This window comes from Oreochromis niloticus, linkage group LG9, assembly GCF_001858045.2.
Source record: "Oreochromis niloticus isolate F11D_XX linkage group LG9, O_niloticus_UMD_NMBU, whole genome shotgun sequence".
Taxonomy (NCBI): Eukaryota; Metazoa; Chordata; class Actinopteri; order Cichliformes; family Cichlidae; genus Oreochromis; species Oreochromis niloticus.
This window is the reverse complement of record NC_031974.2, coordinates 32,665,740-32,693,253: the sequence shown is the minus strand read 5'-3', so window position 1 is coordinate 32,693,253 and position 27,514 is coordinate 32,665,740. Positions and strand designations below refer to the sequence as shown.

The window sequence follows — 27,514 nt, the reverse complement described above, 5'->3', positions numbered from 1 at the left end:
TCCCTGTAATATTCACAGGGAGATAAAAACCCGGTGTTGTACAGGCGCTGTGGACGCTCCTGGGCGTGGAACAAAATCTCTTGTGAAAAATTTCCCAATTTGTGCAGCTCTTTGCTCTCAGGTCCAGACTTTGTTGAATTTTATTTTTAGCTGGGTTTTGACCTTCCTCCCAGCTTTCTTTATTTAGGTCCAACCTCCCCCACTCTTTGCAGAAATGGTGCACAGCGGCACTCCCATGGACTGCAAAACCTCTGGAAGTGTCATCTCTGGAGGGAGTCATGGCAGTGCTGGCGAGGAATCAGCCCAAGGAACCAGACTGGTCCCGGAGATGCTTCAATTGGCAGAGAAACATGGCTGCCTGGTTCTTGCATGGCCGATACCAGGTCCGCGGTACTGCGGCTTGAGTTTCGGCACCACTGTGACACAATAAAGGACCCACGCGCACAGCGTTGTAGGTTGACTGTTTTTATGTTCAAACTGTCTTTGCAGCAGCTTTCCCGCTGCCCTCCCTCTGCTTCATGCCATGAACAGTTGTAACATACTCAAATGGAGAGACGTGGTCAGATGATGGAGGTTAGCTGTGTGAATCAGCCTCCCCTGATACCACACCCCAAACCAACTGCTCCACCCCTACTTCTGCAGCTGAGCCACAAAGCACACTGCGCCACAGTTGGGTTTCTATTTGTGACAGACTTTTCTTCAAGCATTTGACAGAGAGATTTTTCTGTTAACGTTTTAGACAAAGATGGAACCTACAACAAATGAATATTATGACAGCACTGGGTTTTTAGTAGCTGAACCATGCAACAGGGACAGTGACAATATTTTGGGAGCTCAACTGTCCATCCTGTACTACTTCATGTTTGTCTTCAATCTCATCGGCAATGGCATAGTCCTCATCATCATCTACCGGTGAGTTGTCCAACAAAACTTCATGGTTGTATTAATTACTGATTTAAGTTGTTCAGTTATATGCATTCACATAAGCTGTTATTTACAGTAACTTTCAATATACATTTAGGCTCCAATTCCTACAGTTGTGGTCAAAAGTTTTGGCAGGGGCACAAATTTTCACTCACTTCTTCTTTTCTCCATGTTTCTATGATATAGAACAATCCTAAGTTTCAAAAACTTTAACTGGCAATTGAAGATGAGTGCATGGCTGACATGACTAACCTGTTAGTGTTTGCTGATTTGGCAATATCTGTCACTTCTGGTAAAAAGCAGCTATTTTGTAAGAGATACAAGAGAAAAGCAGCTTACGTGTCTCACAGTCCAGCCAAACATCATCTAACTCTTTTTTTTATCATTGCACAATCCACCTTGTGGTTGGCTTTATATACATCACTGCTTAAAAAAAACATAACAAGTCTGTTAGGTTTTGGAGACTGTTTGACCCTCAGACATTTTACACTGCATCTCATCAAAATTATTATCTAATCCAATAAATAAATACAAATAAGGGAGGGCGAACTATTCTTATACACAACTTCCTCATACTACAAAAGCAGATGACTATGATCTATATATTTTTTTAGCTACTAGTGATGTGCTATACCACGTTTGGAAAATCAGACACTTATTGCACCCGCTGCATCCACAAAGCCACCAGCGTTGTGGAGGACCTCACACACACTCTTCACCCTGCTGCCTTCTGGCAAAGAGGTACCAGAGTGTTCGGGCCCTCACTGCCAGACTGAGGAACAGTTTCTTCCCCCAAATCGTCAGACTCCTGAACACTCAGTGACTGGACTGACACACACACACATACCTTCATACACGTCACTACCAAGCACTTATTTGCAGTGTTGGGCAAGTTACTTTGAAATAGTAATTCAATTATAGTTACTAGTTACTTCTTCAAAAAAGTAACTGAGTTAGTAACTGAGTTACAATATTCTAAAAGTAATTAATTACTTGGAAAAGTAACTATTGCGTTACTTAAAAAACAAAAACAAAGAACGTTTAACCCCCTGGCGTCCAGGGTATAATTGGCCATTTTTTTACTACTCTTGATTTTCTCTCCACATTTTACCTTTAAAAACTATTTGCTTTGCCTTGTTTGGTATCATCCTTTTTAGCGCAACCTCACGTGTCTGAATTTACAGTTATGTTCTCATTTTGTCATACTGTACAACCAGAATTGATCTAAAATCAAGACAAAAAAACATAAAATCAGAGTAGAAAAAGTTATATTTTTACTGTAACAACCATAAATATGTTTAATGAATCATATTTCATAACTTCAAATGCAAATATAAATTGTCAATTTTAAAATCCTATGCACAAGTTTTGCAAACAACAAAGTTATTTGCATCCATTTACCTTTTACCTTGATTTTTTAAATAACCATTTCAAACTATTTACAGAACAATCAGCTGTTCTTCAGTAAGATGCCACACAAATTATTTGTGCCACTCCAAAAAAATAATTTCTGTCCACTATAAAGGAGAACATCACAGCCTGATACCTGCAGGTCTGACAGCAGCAGGTGTATCACTGCTGTTTCTACCTGGAGACAGCAGTCGCCTCATTGTTCTGACACACAACACAAAACTATCCACAACACTACACACTAACTACACAAGACAACACATTAACTACACACTCCAAACACGCTAAACGTCACAAATCTCACATCTCAAAACTCGCTCTCTCTCTCTCTTTTCCTGCTCTCTCTCATTCTCTTTCTCTCTCTCTCTCTTTCTCTCGCCGTCACTCATAAAACTTTTTTTTGTTTTGTTTTTTTGCTCATAAGCAGAGAGTGCTTGCTAGCGCTAACGTGGCAAAACTATTGAGGAAAAAACGCCGCGTTGTTGATCATGACTCTGGTTTTACGTGGCCTATCAACACAGTTTAAAAACTGGCACGTTGTTGCTTTGTCTTTAAGTGGTCATGTGATTGACTTACCACGACTACTTTATTCTTCCTCAGTCAAACAGCAGCACACATGCGATTGTTTTGCCCCCTGAGCTCCAGGTGTTGTGCTAGACAGTGATCGTGATTACCGTCTGCGGGAGCGCGCAGCTGCTTAAAGCTGTAGCGTCCAGATTACTTACAGCTACTTCCGTGCAGCTGATATAAGATGCGGTAAACTGAACACAGCTTCGACCGTCTGTTTGTTGAAAAATAGTAACGGACCGCGTTTCCTTGTTAGTAACTGTAACGCCGTTGTAACGATAGGAATAGTAATTAGTTAGATTACTCGTTACTGAAAAAAGTAACGCCGTTAGTAACGCCGTTACTTGTAACGCCGTTATTCCCATCACTGCTTATTTGCACAATGCCACACACACACACACACGTGCACGCATGCACCTTCATACATCAAGTTACTTTATGCACAACGCTCAGTGCAACACCAGAAGAACAGAACGACACAGACACAAGACAGTGCAATAGAAAAGTGCAACAATGACAGTGGGTTCTGCAAAAGACTGTTTTTTTTTTTGTGCAATTTTTGCAGACTTGCAAACTTGTAGCTTGCAGCACCACGGTCTTGGAGGAACACTGTCTCGCTTCCCTGTGTGCCACTGCACATGGTTATAATGACAATAAAGCCATTTGACTTGACTTAAATAAAAAGTACTGTATTTAAAATGATACCTTTCATAATTTCCTAATTATGAAGAATTATTATACAGCATTTAAAAACATTCAATTTAGAATCACTCAAAAAATGTGACTGACAGAAAATATTAATACAATTTAGAAATTATTTTAAAGATATGTGTTTTTATGTTTGTATGACATATTTCTGAGTTAATTTTTATTTTTTAAAGCCTACATTGGCCTGTGCTTACGATCGTCCACTGAATGAGTGAGCACACGTGACCCGTGACGCATTTATACAGCCGTGTTTCGCATATTGCTATGACAGGGGGAAGAAGAAATGGTTCCTATCAATCATTTAGGCCAGTGGTTCCCAAACTTTTTTTTGCCAGGCCCCCCTTTTTTACATGAAAAATGTTCGCGCCCCCCACCACCTAACCCCCCCACAAACACATCCTCCAAACACACACACCCATATTTTGTTTACAAACTCCATTGCGGTTTATTTCACACCTCAAACATTTAGTAAACAATTAAGCAAATAGAAGTAAACGGCAATAAATTACAGGCAGTAATAAAATATACTACTAACTCTTTTACGCTGCGTCCACACCTACACGGGTATTTTTGAAAACTCAGCTGTTTCTATGCGTTTGGGCTTTTCGTCCACACGTAAACGGCGTTGCGATTCACCGAAAACGGAGATTATTTAAAACTCCTTTTTTGCGTTTACGTGTGGACGAGGATTACAGAGTTCGTCACGCAACGTCAAAGGTATGTGCCTCTTTTCACGTCACACTGTGCGCCACGTTATTGTTTACATGAGATGGATTGCAGAATGGCAGATAGAGACAAAATACTGTTAATCTGACTATCTGCAGGTTTTACATGCTTACATACACACGCAGTTACTGTCCCTCCATTTAGAAAGGCAGAGGCGTCACGGTGCAATTATTTTACGTGTAGTTGTTTTTTTCCTGTGTAATAATATTCAACATTGCTGTCAATACATTTTTCAAAAAAATGTCTCTCTGTGCAAAATGGGTTTAAACACATACACAGCTGTGGGATACTGTTTGTCCGTGATTTGAACCGGGGGAACAAATTACGGCAGGATCAGCCTGATATTATTTGTATCCCGCTGTAACTTTACTGCATAAAGAGCTAACATCATGTTAGCTCTTGATTTTTAGTTCACAAACACTTCTTGTAATAACTAACTACTCCTGACATTTAGTTAGTTATTACAAGAAGTGTTTGTGAACTAAAAATCAAGAATGTGGGATCCTGTTTGTCCGTGATTTGGAGAGCCCAGCGCTGCTCCCGACGCAGGGAAACTAATTTTGCAGGGGAGACCTACCTTGGCACTTGTGCAGGTGAAGCCAAAGGGAAGATATGCTTCACCATATTTTCTAGTCTTTGGCTTGGAAGGAAGTTGGTTTGGAAACATATTTGGCGATGCTTCATCTCCTGCTCTGCGTTTGTGTGGGAGCCCCGTCAAAAATCTGTCCACAGTGTCCAAGCGCTCTTTTTTCTTTTTTTTTTCTTTTCATACCGCGCCCCCCTGCAATGGCTCTGCGCCCCCCTCGGGGGCGGGCCCCACACTTTGGGAACCTCTGATTTAGGCGATCCCAATAATCTAGTTATTTTCCACTGTGTTCCTTTTTATGATCAACTACAAATTTACCCCAAATTACGAAAATATTAATATTTTAATATGATAATCAAATCTAGAACATCAATATCGAATATTGGAGGAATTGGTACTTCAGTACTGAGCCGCACACCACCAGTGACTATGACCTACATTTTTCCCCTCGTGCTGGCCCACCACTCCCAGGAGGTGATGTAGGGGTGTGGTACTCTGAGAGCTGAGCTGCAGTTGTGGGCATAAGGATTGAAACTAACTTTTGGGACACAGAGCATCACACCTCTCATGGGAAAGGAATCCGAGCTAGTGTGATCGAGAAAAATTGGCCAGACTGGGAGTGAGGTCACTGAAGCGGTTAAACAGCTCCTTGGTGGCAGGACCAATGGGGTGAGTGGAAGTCATGCTGAGTTTCTCGTGGCTCTGGATGTTGTCTGGCTGTTTTGGCTGACATCCCTCTGTAATGTTGCACGGAAGTTGGGATTATGTCCTTTTTTAAGAAGGGGTAATGAAAGAGTGTTATCTAATATTAGGGGGATAACATTTCTCAGTCTTAATGGGTAGGTCTACACCAGGGTACTGGAAAGGAGACTCTGTCTGACTGAGGTGCTTTGGAAAACAGGACATTTATGCTTTAAAAAAAACAAAGCAAACAAAAAACAATGCACTTTTCAGACAAAAGCATTTCACCTTTGTTTAATTTACAATGGGAACTTTAAATGAAAGCTAAAGCTATAATATTAAAAAAAGCATAAAGAGTTTAAACATTGCATTTCAGTTTCTTTCACTATCAGCAACTATACAGTGAATTGAATGAAAACTTTTTCAGCCGTCATGATTCTTGATAATTAATTTAAACTTTTAATGAAGCACCAATATAATGTTATACTAAACTGGTCATAAAAGGTAAAAAAAGCAAACAAACAAAAATGTAAATAAAAATTTATTAGCAACTTATATTAATCTTTTTATACTCCAAAAGAATTCCACTCTGACATTCTTCACTGAAAAATGGACAAAGTATGCACCACAAGAGAGGAGCAGTTCTATGACAGGCTTTTAGATCATTTGGGGCAGAGATGGATTTGACACAAAATGTCATGAGGTTGTCAGAAATACAACAGACTAGGGTAACATGATAAAGCCATACTACTATGGCAGCCTCTTTAATTTTTTCCCCACAGACAGTGGAAGACAGTGGCTATTCAGAAGGTAGAGCATCTTCTTTCCAGCCCCTGAGATATTCTGTCACTGTGTACCAGATGTGTGTTCTCCAGTTCTACCTTTGTGAGCAGGCAATGTTTTTGGTGTTCACAGAAAACACAATAGGCAATGTCAGGGAGAAATTCAACAAAATCTGCTCGAGCCCTGGACCGAAAAGTTTATGATTCAGAGCAAGAGCAAGAGCACCAGACCTATGTGGGAATTTCTCTCAGGCTTCTTTGGTTTCTAAAAGTGTTAATGGTCAAGGTAAAATAGACTCCTGGGGCAGCATGGATGTTCAGTGGTTAAAACAACTGCCTCACACCAGGAGGGTCTGTGTGGAAGTGTGGAACAGTGTTGCCTCTGGATCAGAGCAAGAGCAACAGAACATACATGTTCTGCATGTGTGTGCATGGGTTCACTCCAGCTCCAGATTCCTCCCATGGTCTAAAGACATGCTACCCTATGGTAGCTGGGAAGGCTTGGTACCATGAAGATGCCAGCTGTTCAACAAGATCCAAGTAGTGACATTTGCTTGCTAGTAAAGATGCCACTGTCAGTTGTTAGTGGTATTGTAACAAAGTAGAAGTAATTTGAAATGACAGCAACTTAGCAATGAAGTGGTAATCTACATAAAATCACAGAGAAGGGCTGGTATTCAATTCAGTTCAATTCAATTCTATTTATACAGCACCAAATCACAACAACAGTCGCCTCAAGGTGCTTTATATTGTAAGGTCGATCCTACAATAATAAATACAGAGAAAAACCCAACAATCATATGACCCCCTATGAGCAAGCACTTTGGTGACAGTGGGAAGGAAAAACTCCCTTTTAACAGGAAGAAACCTCCGGCAGAACCAGGCTCAGGGAGGGGCGGGGCCATCTGCTGTGAACGGTTGTGGTGAGAGGGTGAGAGTATGTATGGTGGAGTATAGTAAATGTCCATTTCTGTCCCTCAGGTACAATCTACTCAATCTACTATCTGGTGCTAACTATTGGACCTCAAGATAAATATATTTCCCGTTTCTATGGCAGTAGTAAGGTTCATATTAATACCAGTTCTCTTAGTTTTGATTACAGCCTGGATTTGGACAAATGCAAAGAAAAAATAGTAAAAGTATTATTTTACTCTTAGACTTTTCTTCAGTATAACAAGTAAAACTAAAAATTACTGCAGTCTGACAAGCTCCCTCTCTCTCTCCCTCCCTATATATAATATACATATGTATATTATATATAGGGAGGGAGAGAGAGAGAGAGAGAGACCACACTCACACCAAAAGTTTCTGAGTTTGAGCCTTTGCTCTTTGCTCCTTATGTTTGAATAGTACATAATGATGTGTGTATAATAATGCCGTGAACTCTGAACTACAACTTTGCGGAGGTCGACCGTACTTATTTTCCATCAAGTCGAGAATCTTGAAATATCATCTTTTTCTGCTCTAATTCTATGATCCCCACATGAAGTTCCTACTGAATTTCTTTGCACCCTCCAAAAATACACCTTTACTCAGATTCTACTGTATGATCACCTCCAGAAAAACGCTGTATCACCAAACAATCCACAGATCCCAGTTGCCTGTAAACCACCTGAGCTCAGAGTGAAATACAGCTGTTTTATAATGCTTTACTTATGAGTCATTTTTCACACATAATAACTTTTCATGTTGACTCCCTTTTAGGTTTGAGCAGCTGACCACTGTGACCAACATCTTGCTGTTGAACCTGGTGGTGTCCTCCTTGATCTTCGCAACTAGTCTTCCATTCATGGCAGTCTACATGCAGCTCTCCAACTGGATCTTTGGCACCGCTATGTGCAAGATTGTTGGCAGCGTCTACTATCTAGGGTTTTACAGCTCTGTCCTCTTCCTAGCTCTTCTTACCTTTGACCGACACCTTGCAGTTGTGTACTCGGTGGGTCCGTTACAAGTGAGGAATCGAAGGTATGCAGTATTCTCCTGCGCTGTGGTGTGGGTGGTCAGTGGTTTGGCATGTATCAGACCAATGATTCTCCATAAAATTTTTACATCTAATCTTGACAACAAAACTCTGTGTCAAGAGTATCCTGGTTACATTCCAAATATTAATGTGGACGCGTTGAGATTATCTGGGTTTTACCTTCAGCTTTTCCTTTTCTTTATCTTCCCACTGGTTGTAATTGTCTATTGCTACATAAGAATCACAATCACTGTTGTGTCGTCCAAGATTGTGTCAAGGTTCAAGACAGTCCGGCTGATATTCATCATTGTGCTGTTGTTTTTCATGTGCTGGACTCCCTTTAATATTGTACTGATGTATGATGAACCAACAAGCTGTGAGGAAGAACAGAAACTGGGCTATGCCCTTCAAATCACTCGTAACATTGCCAACATTTACTTTTGCATCAGTCCCGTCTTCTACACGTTTGTTGGGAAGAAATTCCAGAACTATTTCAGGCAGCTCCTGGTGAAACACTTCCCAAAATTAAAGAGACACATTTCTGTCAGTCAAAACAGCAGAAGTTACATGTCCACAAAAAGTACACGAAACGAGTTTTAGAAATGTTACATATCAGTGTTTGTAAATGTTTTACGAACAACATGAGTTTGTTTTTCTCGGTGGATTCAAGGTGGAGATCAGTAAAGTTTGATTATATATACAGGTTAATTCATACTATGATTGGATTAGAAAAATGGATGTGATGTATAAGAATTCAGTCAATCTTGAGATTTCAGAGACCTAGTGTCCCCAAAATGTTCCCCTGTGTTCAGGTCAAAGCTGTTGTCAGATTCATATTGATGAGATAAAACTCTACATTCTACTTACTTCAGTCACAATCTGCCAAATAAGTCATATTTGACCAGTGTTCAGACCACACAGCAGAAGTTCTTGAAATTTGACACACTAGTTCATGGCAGTCAAACAAATTTTAGTATTACACAAAGATAAATACAGATGCAGTTTTTAAATGATAATGTAAAATATCAGAAAATTGTTTTTTTTTAACTTAACAGTTGTTTAATGTCTATCAGTCTTGAGTAGATGCACTCTTTGTGATTACACGATGAAATCAACACTTTTAAATCAAAAGGCTGTAACTTTCTCCATTTCATGTCCCGGATATTTTTAACACAGATGCTTTCCACTTGTTATTTGTTGCTGATGTGCTTCTTTTTTCCTGGTTTATAAACAATATACATACTGCCAACGGCTCAGAAGCCAGCATCACTGTTCATATAGTTGCTTGAAAACTATACATTGCCTGTATTCTTACTAAAAAAAAAGAAAAAAGAATATGCTGTTACGCACAGGAAAACGTACAATTTTAAAGCATTAAACAGAATTCATTATGACATTTACAATAAAAATGACAAATGTTTTGTGCTTGTGCATCTATGTTCAACTTCAATTCCATTCAATGTTATTCATACAAGGCACCAAATTACAACAAGTCCCCCAAGGCCCTTTATATTTTAAAGTACAGACCCTACAATATTTGAGAGAAACCACAACAATCAAACGACCCCATCTAAGCAAGGATTTGGCAACAGTGGGAAGGAAAAACTCTCTTTCAGTGGGAAGAAACCTCTGACGAAGCAGGCTCAGGGAGGGGCCATCTGCTGCAGCTGCTGGTTGGAGGTGATGGGAGAAAGACAGGATGAAAAACAGACTGTGGAAGACATCCAGAGAATAATGATAATTAATGATTAAATACAGAGTGGTGTATACAAAAGGTGAGTGAAGACAAAACACAAGCTTATTGCAGCTTAACTAAGGGAGGATTCAGGGTCACCTGGTCCAGCCCTAACTATATGCTTTAGCAAAAAGGAAAGTTTGAAGCCTAATCTTCAAAGTAGAGATAGTGTCTGTCTCCCACATTCAAGCTGGGAGCTGGTTTCCTTTCCCATTCTTCTTTTACATGCTAGGAACCACATTAAATTTTGATAATTTTAATTTTAAATTTGATTCTGGATTTAAAAGGGAACCAGTGAAGAGAAGCCAATATGGGAGAAATACACACTCACTTTCTAGTTTCTGTCAGTAAAACCGCTGCAGCATTTTGGATCAACGGAAGGCTTTTCAGGGAGTTTTTAGGACAGCCTGATAATAATGAACTATAGTAGTCCAGCCTGGAAGTAAGAAATGCATAAACTAATTTTTAGTCAGGATGTTTGTAATTTTACAGATATTATGCAAATGGAAGAAAGCAGTCCTCCATATTTGGTTGGTATGCACATTAAAGGACATGTCCTGGTCAACAATGACTCCAAGGTTCCTCACAGTGTTACTGGAGGCCAAGGTAATGCCATCCAGAGTAAGAATCTGGTTAGACACCATATTTCTAAGATTTTCAGGGTTGAGTACAATAACCTCAGTTTCATGCAGGTCTTTATGTCTTTAAGACATTCCTGCAGTTTAAATAAAGGTGCTGTCACACCTGCAGTGTTTAGTCTGTTTAAGTCAAACTGGTTTGTTTCCCCACTTTGCGCAGACCATTTGTGCAAGTGTAAAGATAATAATTGCACTATGGTGTAGACACTGTACAGTTCCATAAAACTCCACAGCGATTTGTTTATGATCTAAGCGTGATCCAACCTTACTACCTTACTTAACTACCAGGTGTACATTACAATTTTGAGCTAAGAAACATCATATGCTTTGTATTCTGGGATGTGGCAAGTTACTGTAGATGTGCAAGGGTCTGTACGGGCTAGCAACTATCCGTGAAATGAATGTAAGTTCTCCATGTTCTCCAGTAGTCCAGAAAACAGCACTTCTTCCTGTATTTACCTCAGTTGCTCCTGTCCCAGACACATCTGGCCAGTGAGTGGACTGAACGTGGTTTGTAGGGATGGAGTTCACTTGGACTGTTGTCTGTGTGATAACAAAGCAAACTACTGATGGGCTGGTGTTCTGGTTGTGATAGAGCTGCCTGTTGATGTTCAACATACAGTGGCTTGCAAAAGTATTCGCCCCCTTGAACTTTTCCACATTTTGTCACATTACAGCCACAAACATGAATCAATGTTATTGGAATTCCAGGTGAAAGACCAATACAAAGTGGTGTACACGTGAGAAGTGGAACGGAAATCATACATGGTTCCAAACATTTTTTACAAATAAATAACTGCAAAGTGGGGTGTGCGTAATTATTCAGCCCCCTGAGTCAATACTTTGTAGAACCACCTTTTGCTGCAATTACAGCTGCCAGTCTTTTAGGGTATGTCTCTACCAGCTTTGCACATCTACAGACTGAAATCCTTGCCCATTCTTCTTTGCAAAACAGCTCCAGCTCAGTCAGATTAGATGGACAGCGTTTGTGAACAGCAGTTTTCAGATCTTGCCACAGATTCTGGATTGGATTTAGATCTGGACTTTGACTGGGCCATTCTAACACATGGATATGTTTTGTTTTAAACCATTCCATTGTTGCCCTGGCTTTATGTTTAGGGTCGTTGTCCTGCTGGAAGGTGAACCTCCGCCCCAGTCTCAAGTCTTTTGCAGACTCCAAGAGGTTTTCTTCCAAGATTGCCCTGTATTTGGCTCCATCCATCTTCCCATCAACTCTGACCAGCTTCCCTGTCCCTGCTGAAGAGAAGCACCCCCAGAGCATGATGCTGCCACCACCATATTTGACAGTGGGGATGGTGTGTTCAGAGTGATGTGCAGTGTTAGTTTTCCGCCACACGTAGCGTTTTGCATTTTGGCCAAAAAGTTCCATTTTGGTCTCATCTGACCAGAGCACCTTCTTCCACATGTTTGCTGTGTCCCCCACATGGCTTGTGGCAAACTGCAAACGACTTCTTATGGTTTTCTGTTAACAATGGCTTTCTTCTTGCCACTCTTCCATAAAGGCCAACTTTGTGCATGCACGACTAATAGTTGTCCTATGGACAGATTCCCCCACCTGAGCTGTAGATCTCTGCAGCTCGTCCAGAGTCACCATGGGCCTCTTGGCTGCATTTCTGATCAGCGCTCTCCTTGTTCGGCCTGTGAGTTTAGGTGGACGGCCTTGTCTTGGTAGGTTTACAGTTGTGCCATATTCCTTCCATTTCTGAATGATGGCTTGAACAGTGCTCCGTGGGATGTTCAAGGCTTGGGAAATCTTTTTGTAGCCTAAGCCTGCTTTAAATTTCTCAATAACTTTATCCCTGACCTGTCTGGTGTGTTCTTTGGACTTCATGGTGTTGTTGCTCCCAATATTCTCTTAGACAACCTCTGAGGCCGTCACAGAGCAGCTGTATTTGTACTGAGATTAGATTACACACAGGTGCACTCTATTTAGTCATTAGCACTCATCAGGCAATGTCTATGGGCAACTGACTGCACTCAGACCAAAGGGGGCTGAATAATTACGCACACCCCACTTTGCAGTTATTTATTTGTAAACAATGTTTGGAATCATGTATGATTTTCATTCCACTTCTCACGTGTACACCACTTTGTATTGGTCTTTCACCTGGAATTCCAATACAATTGATTCATGTTTGTGGCTGTAATGTGAGAAAATGTGGAAAAGTTCAAGGGGGCCGAATACTTTTGCAAGCCACTGTATCTACAGCTCAGTGTCTCAGTGATGGTGTGTGGCAGGCAGGTAGTGATGTTACGTCTGACGCTGAGTCCAGAGGCTTGTGGCGAGTAAACGGGGTGTGTCCGAATGAAGTCTGTGTGTGTGTGTGTGTGTGTCTGTGTGTGTGTGTGTGTGTGTGTGTGTGTGTGTGTGTATTAAATTATACAGGACCATATGGATATTCTGCAAATGATACATCATTATGTTTGCATATCCACTGGTATGTAGCCCATGTATTATCACTGCTGTACATCAACTTTGCCTTTTGGCAAAGCAATTGTCCTGGAAGATTGAACACATTCATGGGGCGTCATCACACTATCACTACAGGCAGGTAATATGCAGGACTCCAGAGGCAAAGGGTAAACTCCAAAGACAGCTTATAAAACTTATAAAAACACAAAAAACAAACTATAGAACACTAGAACATATAACCTATGGGGAGAATGCAACAAAGAACTGATGAAAACCGAGGCCTTAAATACACACAAGGTAATTAGAAAACAGCAGGGAACACAGGTGAACTGAATTTGACACATGAGACAGGGGAAGCAAAAGTGAACACAATGCACACGGGACAGGAGGCCAAGACAGAAATTTGAGATAGACAAAAGGTAAACAAACAAACACAGTAGAAACACAGACTAGACACAGGCAACATGGACAGGAAAACAACTTTGAAGAATAACTGAAAAGGATAACTATAAATATTGAATATGAGCAAAACCCAACCTAAGCAAGAGTAATATGAGATAAACTCACTTGAGAGCCTCCTTGCATGAACTTTTTGCAGATTAGAAACAGGAACCTCCATTGCTCCAGAGCCTCGACCAATCGTCTGTGACTGAGATTGAACAACATCCAGAGAGCTTTGGAATATCGTTCAAGAAGCCTAGAAAACTATTCCTGAAGACTACATTAAAAATGTACAAGAAAGCTTGCCTCAGATGGTTGATGTGCTGTGCTGAAGAATAAACATGATTTCATATTGACTGTGAAGTTCATTAGAATTATACAAACTCTGTTATTGCCTCATATACTATATTTCCATGTATTGTTGTACACGCTTCAATAAATCATTGCAAATTTTTGAAGCCAATGGGTCAACACTTTTGGACATTACTGTAAATGATGACCATTTCCCTTTACAATAACATTGCAACAGTCAGACCCTTTTGCAGATCACAATACCATCGTTTTAAGAAAAGAACAACATCATCCTTCAATACTGTTTTCAAATTCATTTAGAGCAACACAACCTTGTCTCTGTGCTTGACAGTTCTGTTTGACAAATCCAGTCCAATAGCAAATAAAAGCCACCCCAATACCCAGAGCTGGTGTAATATAAAGATTAACACCAGAGAGCATTACAGCATTTCAATAAGAAGAAATCACTTGGATTTACTGAGAGAAATTAATGTATTTGGTGATGAGACTCCAGTGACTGATCATGGCATCATATGTTGTTTAGACGAATAACCAAATATTTATTCTGTTTATTAGCTGTGCAATGTTCAGCTCATATTATGTGTCAAAATCTTCATGACAGAGATCACTCTTGCCAAATATTACCAAATAATTGAGAACTGAATGTGCTGACACAGCTTTACACTCAGCTCAGAGTGTGTGTTGATGTGTTGAGCTTTCTTGCAATACTCTCTTCTCATTCACACACACACACACACACACACACACACACACACACACACGTGTGTATTTATATCCTTGTGGAAACATCTCATTGACATAATGCTTTGCCTAGCCGCCAAATCAATGCCTAACCCTGACCTTACCCTAAACTTAACCATAACCTAATTGTAACCCTGACACTAAAACCACATTTTGAGTCTCAAAAATGCCTTCAAACTCGTGGGGACTGGGATTTTGGTCCCCACGAGTATAGTAAACTTTCAATTTTTGGTACCCACGAAGATGTTAATACCCATCCACACACACACACACACACACACACAGACACACACACACACACACACACGCGCGCGCGCGCACACACACACACACACACACACACACACACACACACACACACACCATCTATGGTTACTTCCTCTTGCTGCAAACAGGCTTCATCTTCAGTCGACAACAATCAGAAGCTTGTTGGCCGCAGTATCAGCTCAGATTAGCATTCCTCTCTTTCTCACAAACATCTGCTTTAATTTCCAGGGCTCAGGTTTCTCAAGCTTGTATAATTTTATTGCTCGTTTATACTTTAAGCTTGAGCATTTTAACATTTCAAGTTTATATTGACTGCATCGTGAACAGTGTTACATTTGATTCACATTTCTCTGAATTTCTCTGACACAAAGATGGAAACTACATCATATGAATATGACTACAGCACTGGGTCGTATCCACCACCTGAACTATGTAGCAGGGACGGGGACAATATTCTGGGAGCTCAGCTGTCCATCCTTTATTACTTCATGTTTGTCTTCAGTCTTTTTGGGAACGGACTTGTACTGTTCATCATCTATCGGTGAGTCGACCAACAAAGCTGCATGACAACAATCAGAACATACAGCAAAATTTATAGGAAAGATTCAGCTGAACAATAATCAGATAATTTCGTTTACATTACAAAAGAGCCCTAATGGGAATGACTTTCCAAGGTATTAAAAAAATAACATTGAAAACTACAAATCAGAGTGACGTTGACAGATTTTGTTGCTACTTTTTATTTTAAATGTTGAAATGGTCCTAAAACTCTTACTTTTCTTTTTTTGAAATTGAAAGGTTTTTTTTGAAAAACCTGCCAGTGAAATTAAGACTGAGTGGTTTAAAAAGTCACCTCATAGTTTTAGTCAATAATTCCCACAGACCTACTGAACTCTCCTGATGGGCACATTTTATGAGTTGTATTTATAAAATCTGTAATCTGAATATAAAATGATCAAATTCAACTTCCCACTTTTTAAAAAAATGAATATGACCAAGTTAATGTTCATCCAAAACTACTAGATATTTAGACAATTTTGGGACTACTTTGCATTTTGTCTGCTTTAAACAACATTAAAAAGGTGCATTAAGTCATGATTTTCATGTATTTCATGCACTTTTATTCAGTTCAGTAATTCTTATGTCATATACAATCTTTTCTCTGGTACAGTGAAATTTATATAAAATCAATGCAAAAATTTCAATGCAACAATACAATTTACTACTTTATATGAGTGTCATTCTGTCAGAACAAGATGGATATGATATGGTTATGCCAAATGTACTGTAGTACACACGATAATGAGCCTAGCTTCTGTGTATTATCACTAACTAAATATAGCACTGTTTCCAAAAGAGCCGGCAGGTTGTTGACATTTTTTTTAAAGTCATCTTTTATATAGAAAAGGCTGTTAAACTATATTTTCGGGGTTTAATATGTGGATAATGTTCTGCCAACCTGGCACAAAATGGGACCTTGCAAATCTAAAACATGGTATTATAAAAGGCTTAACCCATTTCTGCTCGTGGTGCAGTGACTGTCAAAAATGTTGACAGCCACTTGATGATGGCACAAGTCAAAAAAGAGATTAGAAAACAAACAACATTTTAGGTCATTCATGATGAAACTAAAGCATATTGCAAAACTGCCCAATGCATTCATCACAGATGTTGGGCTATTTGGGGCTTCATGCTGTGACCATCCTTCCAGGACAGCCTTCAGAGGAAATGCCACAGCTGTTTTCATTCTGCATTCTCAAGACTAAACCCTCTGGGATGTGTTTTTATGATGTTTGTCTTTAGGGACGAAAATAAAGTCAGATGGGGTCATTTTGAAGAGCAAGATCTGACTTCCATAACAATGACCATTTTCTTTGCCAGACACGTACACAGAGGTTTCCAGTCTTTAACAAAAAAAGTTATTTTAACCCATGTCATTACTCGAAACAGTAATCTCTTACACATTGCTTTTTTTTTTAAGTAATGGAATGCATTAATTACTTTTTACTTAATTTTACAGTTACAGCTACAGTGTTATGTACAAACTCCTGTCCTAAGACACGTGACATCTGTATTTTAGTGCTGAAGTGTGAACACAAAGCCGACAGCAATGCTGAAAACTGGCCAGAGGAGCACTTCACAACCGTTCTACTAGAAACCCGTATAGGTAGACGTGCTACAAGCTAAAATCATGCATTTTCATCACTGCTTGTGTTATCTGGTGAAGACCAGGTTAGCGTGCATTCATAAATGCATCGATGCATGCATCACTCTGGGTTCTTCTCTGCTGTAGTTTTTTTGTTAACATGCTTTCTTTGCAGATCTTTTCATACTGAAGAACTTCTGTTAAGTAATAACCTAGTTGTTACTGTAATATGATTATTGAATTTAGTACAGTAATGCTTTAGATTATTGCATTACCAAAAAAGTTACAGTAATGTGTTTGCAATGCATTACACCCAACACTGAATAAATCCAATTTTGGAAGTCATAGAAACACATCACAATCCAGTATGTAAATCATAAAAGGCTATATTTATGAGGGACTTAGGAGGTACAAAAATGACACTTCAAATGTTTAAACTGAGAAATAGTTATCTTCTGAAAACTATACCCTCATTATGAATCTAATGCCAGGTATAAAAAGAGCATCAACAAAGGTCAGAGACTATGAAGACATCACTGTAACCACAGATGGTCTTTGAAGCTTAGTTGTCACTGCACTGAAAACAGAGCACTTCTGAGAACAATATGTTGGTCTAATTCCCAGCTCGTTAAAGACAGCCAAGTCCAGTCTCATAGCAACATGTGAAAACATTACAAAAAGTCTGTAACTCTTTATTTTGAAAGTCATAAATTCTAAATAATTCCTCAGGCGGCCCCACTTTGTAATGTGTTTCAGCTGAAATTATATTCAGTACCTCCTCCAAAGATGTGTCACCATGGCAACTAAGAAAACATTTTTCTAAATATCCTATGTTAAAGTGCAAAAAAGTGCAACCAATGAGGCGTGAACTTCTAATGTGAACAGTAAAATAAGCAGTCCCTCCAACTTCAAATGCAGAAGCTTTCATAGTTTAACAATAGACAATAGTGATTTTGAATACAAGGACACCAATAAGTATAAATAAGACAAGACAGATGAACAAGAACAAATCATCTTCAAACAGTACAATTTCTTTGTCCAGACACAAACAAATACATTACATCACATTGCATCCAGTCAGCCCGTCAGTTCAGGTCATGGTGGCTCGGGTTACTGCTGATGACTGCAAGCCAACAGACCATGTCATCTGCAAAAAGACAGGGAAAAAATTCTGAGTTTCAGATACATTTAAGTCTTGTCCATGAAAATCACAAACAGGGTCAAAGGCAAAGAGCAACCCTGACAAAATCCAACACTCTAAAAACATGCTGGACTTTGTGCCAAGGAAGAAGTCACAGCTCTCAGTTTGGTAATAAAACCACCCAATGTCTGGGGAACATGACAATTTTCTCCCAACGAAAATGCTGCATCCAGACAAACAGAACTTTCTAGGATTTTTGGATAAGAGCTCCCCTCCTGAATTCCCTGTCAAGCAGTGGCAGTGGCCCTGGTTTTACACTTCCAGGCCAGGTTATTGGCATCAAAATACCTGTTTAATTCTGAGTTTTCAAACCCCCCCCCTCCCCTGCGAACAGTTTGGTTTGAGGCATGCCTTCACTGGCTTCTAACATCATCAAGTCATTGTCAACTTTCTTCGTTTTTGCTGAAGAAAAAAAGTCAGGAGACTGGGGTTTAAATCAGTTAAATTATACTAAATTCTTTCTTCCCTTTCATTTTAGATTTGGTTTCACTTTCATTCATATTGAGACTAAAAACTATTTAAGGGGAAGGTTCTTAAGGAGAAGACTCCTGGGATCTCCTCAACAATCTGGCCAGGGCATCGCCAAGCTAGGACAGTCTGGAGGCAGTGGACTACCTGTCCAACCTCTGTAGGGTCCAGTTCTTGCCTCATGCTACCAGTTGTGACACTGAACCTAGCCAAATGCAAAACTAATGAAAAACACAGTCAGAAAAGATGAGAAGGGAAAAATATCAGAGGCCTCCGAGTGTAAAACGAGTCCAGTTTGGGGAGTTGTCTCATCGTTGCCCCTCTCGTGCACCTGTTGTTAAATTCAATAACACCAAAGCAGCTGAAACTGATTAACAACCAACTCTGCTACTTAACTGACCACACCAATATCCTAGAAGTTTAACTGACTTGATCCTGAACTCTGAATAAAAAGTGTTCCTTTAATTTTTGTGAGGAGCGCATATATCCTGTTGTTCAATTTTGGTGCTTACATAACAACAATAAAATAAAATAAATGCCGACTAGGATGGAATCGGGACTTCCTCTAGTCCTCTAAAGAATGACGGCCTTAAACATAATACTGAAGATTTAATACATACAAATTACATAATGTTTTTATTGGAAGTGCATAAGGTCAGCTTGAATTATAAATGTCTTAAAATGCTTTATCCAGGAGTCTGTGTTTACCACTAAGATCATTTTAACTGACTATCTTCAAGGTTTGAGCAGCTGACCAGTGTGACCAACATCTTGGTGCTGAACCTGGTGATGTCTTCCCTGATCTTCATGAGCAGCCTTCCCTTCATGGCAGTCTACATGCAACTTTCCAACTGGATCTTTGGCAACGCTATGTGCAAGATTGTCGGTAGCAGCTACTACTTGGGCCTCTACAGTTCTGTCCTATTTTTAGCTCTTCTAACCTTTGACCAACACCTTGCCGTTGTGTACTCTGTGGGTTCATTGCAAATGAGAAATCAAAAGTATGGAGTAATCTCATGTGTTGTGGTGTGGCTGGTTAGTGGATTGGCATGCATCAAACCGATGATTCTCTATACCACTTTTTTTTCCCATCTTGACAACAAAGAGTTGTGTGAAGAGGACCCGCAAGATTTTCCTAATATTGATGCTAGCCTGTTGAGATTATCTGGGTTTTACCTTCAGCTTTTCCTTTTCTTTATCTTCCCACTGCTTGTAATTGTCTATTGCTACATAAGAATCACAATCACTGTTGTGTCATCAAACATTGCGACAAAGTTCAAGACGGTCCGGCTGATATTCATCATTGTGCTGGTGTTTTTCATGTGCTGGACCCCCTTTAACATCGTTTTGCTGATGTATGATAAAGCAACTACCTGTGTGGAAGAACAGAAACTGGGCTATGCACTTCAAATCTCTCATAACATTGCCTCCATCTACTTTTGCATCAGCCCCATCTTCTACACGTTTGTTGGAAAGAAATTCCAGAACTATTTCAAACGGTTGCTGGTGAAACACTTTCCAAAGTTAAAGAGGCACCCATCTGCAAGTTAAAATAGCAGAAGTTTGTTTTCCTTGTTGGAATCAAGGTCGAGATCAACAAAGTCAGAGTCGGGGTACAGGCATATTCATACTGTACCTGCACAGTCCTTATCAATCAGTTAATTTTCTAGGAGCTAGTGTCCAGAAATCTTTGCTGGGCCACCTCCTGTGATTTGGGTTAAAGGTCGCATAAAATTATACTCATTTCTACTTGAAAAATTAGTAGTGTGGTTCCTGTTCTCTTCGTTTTCTATGCGGTCTTTAAGTCTGATGTCATTTGTCGTGTCTGGGCCCAAACTCCGCTGCAGGTCCCAAAGTCAAACGAACACTGCGGCATCACTGAGAGTTAAAAACTGTCTAAATTGTTTCATCTATAATAAAATGATCAGTGTTGCTGCTTTACCAGGTGTAACAATTAAGTTTAACATCCAGGCATCCATGAAAACAGAATTTATTAAATTTAACAGAGTTAGAAGTTAGCAGGAAGTTAGTTCGCTAGTTTTGCTAGTTACCTAAACATGATATAGCATGTTCTGACTGAGAGATTTCTGAAAAAAATAAAACGTACAGCTCTGCTATCACTTCCAACATAAATGAAGACAGGAAAGTAAACAGCAGTGACGTTTGTAGGGTTACTGAAGTTGGGCTAGCTGGTATATAATGATGTGCTACGTGATCGCTAGCGACACAGCTATGCTAGCATACCATAAACACAGTGAAGCTGGAGGATGAACGCTAACTTCGTTTACATGATATCGGAATCAGAATACTTCATCAATTCCAGAGGAAATTATGTAATGAGGGGGTTACCCCTACTCATGTGTTCTCTAATACTCTGAATTATAAGGGTCTTGTAAGGGGACCAGTGGACAAGCAGGCAATGATTAGCAGCAGGCAATGAAATGACATTATGGAGCCATGTCACTAGAGGGAAGGCAGTTTCAGCAGCAGCTTCTAATGTTGAACTTGATGTTCTCCAACTTCAATAGAAATAAAATTTCATACAGTCAGTCTTTAAAGGAGGGCGGTTGAGATGACTACCATAAAAAAAGAATTTTCCTCTAAGCTCTCAGAGAGGCAAAGACAATAAATGCATTCCTAAATGGATCTAGGTACTAGTTCATCAGGAGACACATCAAAAATTGGTATGTGAAGAGATGTCAGAAAGAGATTTGAATGATTGCTGATAATGTAGAGCATCCACAGAACATGTGTTTTAAATTGCTACATGTTACATGATTGACTGGTTCTGTCTAACTCTGAAAAGTTTCTCTTTGCTGTAATGATGAGTGAAAAGCACTTTCAACTGTATCGCTGATGTTGATTTGATTTTTTGATCTCATTCACTGCTGGTAATAGATTATAAAGCTACATGAACCTTGAGAAGCATTTTTACCATTATGTTTAGATGATTAAGGTAAAAACAAAAATAGTGAAAGAAAAGCTCCATAAATTTAATTTTGAGCACAGTTGATTAAAGTTAGCATACCTTCATTTTCTGTTTAGAGGACTTGTTTAGAGAAGGTTGAGCCTTCCAAAGTCACCTAACTTTGTTCCATAATTTTATGATGTTGATTACAATGGTGCTGGATGTTATGCATGGTACTACATGCCAGTTCTCTTCTTAAAATGTTTATACATTAATTGCCCAGAAATCACCCAAAGTCTTTTTGGTTGTGTGCTCTGGCATCTTTACTGGCCCAAATGAAAGAAGAGAACATACCACTTAGGTAAAAAGCAATCTTGTAAAAAAGATTGGTAAGCACTACAATAAGTAAAGGTACCTTGGTAAATTCAGTTTTACTATCTATCCTGCCAGCTAGACACAGCAGTAAACAGTTCGGTAAAAATGGATTTTAACTCTTTCTGTCAAGGTTGACAACTTTTGTTTGTTCAGTGCACAAATAGATCACATAATCATTATGCCTGAATATTTCACACACACCTCTATAGCCCTGAAGGGTAAGAGCGATGGAGGGAGCTCTGTGGTCAGCGATTAATTGGAAAAAAATTAGTAGACACAATGTTCAAAGTCGTTTGTTGTATTTAGCCCACTGCTATTAAGAGAAATGATTCTCGCGACCTGTCTGCAAGGTGCCCACGTTGATCACTTTAGCCATTGTGCAGCAGAGAGCAGAGAAAAAGTCCAGTTATTCCTGCAATGTGAGCAGCAAAAAGTGAATGAAATATGAAAAACATCAGCAAAGATGTATACCACAGTTAAAAGGATCTTTTTTCTAACCAAAATCACATGCAAATAAAGATGTCCCATTTCCCATCCACCCAAGAAATTGGTCCTTTCTTCTGTTATTTGCAACTCCACTCTGCATGAACTCCAACACTTGCCCTGTCTCATTTTTGCCCCCCTCTCTGGTTATTCACAAGCAAGATTAGCTTCCCTGAGCTGAGAACATCTTAGCCTGAAAGCAGAGCGCAGTGGGATGCCTTCAAGGCAGGTAAATGAAATAAACACACATATTAGAGCGAGGAAATGAAGTGTTCAAGTACATCATCAACTCAGATAGCAGATGCATATTGTTTTTAAGTCAGTTGCCTTGGCTGCTAATGCTTGTGTAGGGAACAAGGCTAACTCCAGGCTAACGATGAGGCACTGCCCCGGAAACTAACAAAGTGCATCCGGACATTTCACATCAGTCCCATTTTGTTTTTTTCATGTGTATCCAGAGCTCTTGTGGACTTATCAGTCTTTAAAGTACAGTCTAACCCTAACAGTGTCCAAAGTCCTACTGCTTTAGCATCTTTTACAGGCGCTTGATAGTGAAGACGACAACTCCATCTGTAGCTGGACACAAAGGCTGTCACCTCATTAGGAGATGAAAACCTCTTCTTTGTCCTATTTACTTACAAAACTTACTTAAACAACCATTGTACAATTTATTATGACAATTCTTTAATCACTGCAAGTAAATGTTATCAGCTTAAATTAGCTATGTATACCGTAGACACACCCCATTCCTTCTGAAGTTCATGTGTCTTAAAATCCACATCCTAGATGGATCTTTGGCAATCCATCTAGGGTTTGCTTTGGGGTTTAGGAATAACATCCACCACTTTTTATAGAATTTTCATCTGTTTGGGATCCAATTATTAAATGTATATATTCTCCAATAAATCAAAGTAAGATAAGAATTGCATAAACAACATTGTTATTAAGTTGTTGAAGATGACATCCACAGGACCAAATTATCCAGTCAACTGTCATGATCTGATCCTAAAAGCAGACTGACAAATAGTAATGTTATTCTTCATAAATGTCCAATAATCAGACCCTTTTATACACCAGGACATCTTGATCATATTATGAAAAAAAAGTGATTTTTGTTACACTTTTTCTATACAGTGAGAATCAGTGCGATTGGAGTTTTGTCCCCATGTGTTAGCCCTGCAACACACTGACAACATGTACAGGGAGTTCTTGCCTCAGTTCAGTTTAATTTCATTCACTTTCTTTATATAGTGCAAATCACAACATCAGCCACCTTCAAGATGCTTAATATTGTAAGGTAGAGACCCTAATAATAATAATACACAGACAGTGTTGGGAAGGTTACTTTTAAAATATTTTCCACTACAGATTACAGAATACATGCCCCAAAATGTATTTAATTTTAATTCCAAGGAATTGAACTACTGGGAACTGGGAACCCTGCCCTCTAATTCCCATTCCCAATGTTCGTACAGGAATTAGAGGGCAGGGTTAGGCAGAAATGATTTTACTCTGAAATGTGGAAGAGGAGTCAGTCTTACTGCTGTCAGGGGATTAGCTGGAGGAAGGCCAGACATTAGAGTAGGAAGATGAAAGCTCAGTGGAGGACATATCGACTTTTAAAGTAGGAACGGCGTGACTGCACCTTTTGTCCATAGTAACCACTGTTTCATGTAGGGTTCTGAAGTTTTTAGGCATTAAATATAATGTATACTAAATATTTATTAAATTAATAAACTTTCAGTTGAATTCACACACATGCAGACTATCAAAATAACAAATGTCTAAAGAATAAAGCCTTTGGGAAATTGAGTACTTGCTTTAACAGAATGGAACGATGGCTCCCTTCACATGCTGGTGTCCTGTAAGGGAGTTGAGAAACCAAATCCTGTAAATTCAGAGCCCTAGCTTTCACAGTGCTTCTTACCAATAATGAATAATGGGTGTTATCATTTTACCCCATGCCCAGGATCCTCAAAGATGGCATACCATCCATCTGAACTTTCACCTTTAGTCTCTAATATCTGGTTCTCTTCCACCTCTCTTTCTCAGGTACAATTTCCCCAAACATCACTTTTTCTGGAATTCAATGAGCACACTAAAAGTATCCATAAAGACCAAAATTATCTACAACATTGTTTAATCGCTGCAACTGACTGCCCTTAAGTGCCCATTAAGTGTTGTTAAGCATTGGCAGTGGCCCTGTAGGAATGTGCATGTAACTCCTGAGCTATCGCTAATTATTCATGATAATGATTAAGTAAAACTGCAGTATACCAAATATAAGTAGAGATAAAAAAAACCCAACAGAAGCAACTAGAGAGAAACAGAAATAGATAAAGAGGCGGGGCTAACATAACAGTAACATATTCCACTTGGCAAGGGGTTGTGAAATTTGAAAAAGTGCACTTTTTGAAACATATTCGGTGCAAGCAAATGAGCTTCTGGTTTATTTTGACAGTTTCTCTAATATTTGGTGTGTAGTTTTTTAATTTGTGCATCTTTGATGCAAACTATGGGGGACTGTGACAATCTACTAGTGACGAAATCAATCGCAAGGATAAAGCAGTGTATAGATCTTTGTGATTAATTTAAACTGACTGCAGCTGCCATCAATGCATAGCAACCACCAATCAACTGGATGCTGTTGCACATTTTTACACTGGTTACACTGGTTGTAAATAATCTCTGAAGAGTCCATGAATTTGTTCATCCAAGATTTTCTAACGTGACCTGAGAGACTCTTTATTCAAGTTTGAATTGGCAGAATGAAACCTCTTTCCTACGATGCTGTTAGCAAAAAGCAAAGTACACTGGGAAATAGTCTATTTGGACTTGAGCCATGATCTTTATTGAAACATTAGCGAGTGGTTTGGTGGCAAGTATTGTTGGTAAATCCACAATTTCAAAGAGTTTATGAAAATAAACTTAACAGTGACCAATAGTACCTTGCAGTGAATTAAACTAAAACAGAATCTAAAAATAAAAAGAAGACAGAAGGATAATTCAAGGAAATGAATCCCTTTCTCCTTGGGGTCTTATAAAACTTTTTCCCATGAAGTCCCTTTAGATCTACTGTCACAGTCATATTAATTTCTGACATTTGTTCTTTAGGGAAACAAATCAAGGCAGATGGGGATCTTCTGAAAATCAAGACCTACCATAAATAACTATAACCCTCATTTTTCTTACAGAGTGATACAAAAAGAATCAAACCTTAACTACAGTTCATGTAATTAAAGTAGTTTTGGGAGTCACAGAATCAGTAACCGTGTTCAAGAACATCTTTTGCAACATTTTTCATGTTAGTCAGCTACTTTGTACCACCTTCGTGAGTAATTAATTTCAGCTGGAAGTATACTTTGTGTCTGCAGCACCAGATTCTTCTGTATTAGTGTCACCATGGCAACTAAGAAAATCATTTTGAAATAAAGGCGACCGTTTTATTTTTGTATTTTAATCCACACTATGACCTTTTATAAACCGAGCCAAGTTTTTAATATCTTAACTAGTAGTTTTGATGTCAAAACCTTATCAGTTCATTTTAATAATATTTATTAACAAAAATAATGCTAATTAATTAATTTTAATGACAATAAATACATGTTTTAAATGAATAAGATATTAAAATACAATATAAATTAAATGCTAAAATAACACTTGAACTTTGATCCCTGATTTGAGCAGTGAAATGATCCATTTGAGCACCAACACCTCCATCAGTTTTGTTCAAAGGTTGTTTCTCCGTGTCTGGACAGAACAATATATTTTATATATTGTTATGTATTTATTTATTTTATCTAATTATCCAGACAATATATTATCATGAGAAACAAACAGACTTGGATACCAAAAACTCTTGAAATAATAAAAATAAAATTAGCAAAGGTTTTGTGCCATTTTGTGAACGTTTAGAGACCCACTGTTTGAAGGAATAAAATGCTTATGCAAACGGTTGTTGGTCTCCAGAAGGATTCCATTTGACTGCTTCCTCCGAAAACACACGTTAGTAATGAAACAGTAGAAGAGGATTGAGGACAGATCCTATTATGGGACTTCCTGTAAAGACACTCATGGGAAGAGAGTCTTATTAAAAAAAGTCTAACAAGCCAGTATGATAATCCAACCAAGTTTCAAAATGTGTAAACGATACTTTGGGCCACAATAAGTAGACACGGGTTAAATCATTTGTAATACCATTCCTTCTTCCTTTTTTAAAAGGTTTTGTTTCGCTTTGAGTACTTTATTTTTAAACTAAATGTTCATCCGATTTGCAATGACTGTTTGAATTGGTTGAGGTACTTAGTGTTTGGTTTAGACATCAAACCACTTCTGAAAGTCAGAGGACAGATGTTACAATGGACCAGTTCACAATTGTCACTAGCATTTACAAAGTTCAACTTTCAGCTTTGTTTTGTTGAAACGTAGAAGAATACCACACCTGATAAAAGATAGACACATTACAGTTTTACATTTTTAGAGTGGTCTAGTTTTATAGTTTATTGTAAAAATATATGTTGCACCCTGAACACACATACTATTCTTCATTTTTCTGTGAGATTACCAAAAAGAAGAGAATGACAAAACTATGAGGCTGGTGGTCAGTGTTTCTAAAGTCAAATCACTAACATTTTCATCCATTACAGCCCTGTTTCCAAAAGAGCTAAGACATTTATTTTTGCTGTGTAAACAAATGTCACAGCAAAATTGATAATAATAATAATAATAATAATAATAATAATAATAATATGTTGGTGAGATTGTGTTTGCTTATGTGACAACACCCCCCCCCCCACACACACACACACACATGCTGAAATCTATCCGGTTGTTCAGTCTGACGTCACTGGCCGTGTCTGGGCCTAAACTCTGCTGCAGGTCCATATATCAAACGATCACTGTGGCATTACTGAGAGTTAAAACACTGTCTAAAGTCTTTCATCTTTAATAAAATGATCAGCGTTCTTCTCTACCAGGTGTAACAATTGAGTTTAACATCCAGGCATCCATGAAAACGGAAT

General features: G+C 38.9%; 2 protein-coding genes across 3 annotated transcripts; both read left to right on the top strand.

Annotated features, from left to right (window-relative positions):
* The first annotated feature begins 209 nt into the window (after positions 1–209).
* LOC100697461 (C-C chemokine receptor type 3) lies at positions 210–9,738 on the top strand. Of its 2 annotated transcripts, none has more exons than XM_005460187.4 (2): positions 210–912; positions 8,089–9,738. In XM_005460187.4, the coding sequence occupies exons 1-2, from the start codon at positions 746–748 to the stop codon at positions 8,942–8,944; spliced, it is 1,023 nt and encodes a 340-aa protein (XP_005460244.1). In that variant the 5' UTR covers positions 210–745; the 3' UTR covers positions 8,945–9,738. The 2 variants fall into 2 exon arrangements, with proteins under 2 accessions (XP_005460244.1, XP_005460245.1); XM_005460188.4 differs by lacking the exon at positions 210–912 and adding an exon at positions 5,363–5,590.
* A 5,325-nt stretch (positions 9,739–15,063) lies between these two features.
* On the top strand, positions 15,064–20,628 carry LOC100697728 (C-C chemokine receptor type 1). Its single transcript, XM_003455560.5, has 2 exons — positions 15,064–15,453; positions 19,468–20,628. Exons 1-2 carry the CDS (start codon positions 15,284–15,286, stop codon positions 20,276–20,278), a joined length of 981 nt encoding a protein of 326 aa, XP_003455608.1. The 5' UTR covers positions 15,064–15,283; the 3' UTR covers positions 20,279–20,628.
* Positions 20,629–27,514: the final 6,886 nt, after the last annotated feature.

Excerpts from the sequence above, each read along its gene's own strand:
- LOC100697461 (XM_005460187.4), top strand. The coding sequence starts at position 746 with ATGGAACCTACAACAAATGAATATTATGACAGCACTGGGTTTTTAGTA. Across the intron at positions 913-8,088 it reads GTCCTCATCATCATCTACCG|GTTTGAGCAGCTGACCACTG; the intron begins GTGAGTTGTCCA and ends ACTCCCTTTTAG.
- LOC100697728 (XM_003455560.5), top strand. The coding sequence starts at position 15,284 with ATGGAAACTACATCATATGAATATGACTACAGCACTGGGTCGTATCCA. Across the intron at positions 15,454-19,467 it reads GTACTGTTCATCATCTATCG|GTTTGAGCAGCTGACCAGTG; the intron begins GTGAGTCGACCA and ends ACTATCTTCAAG.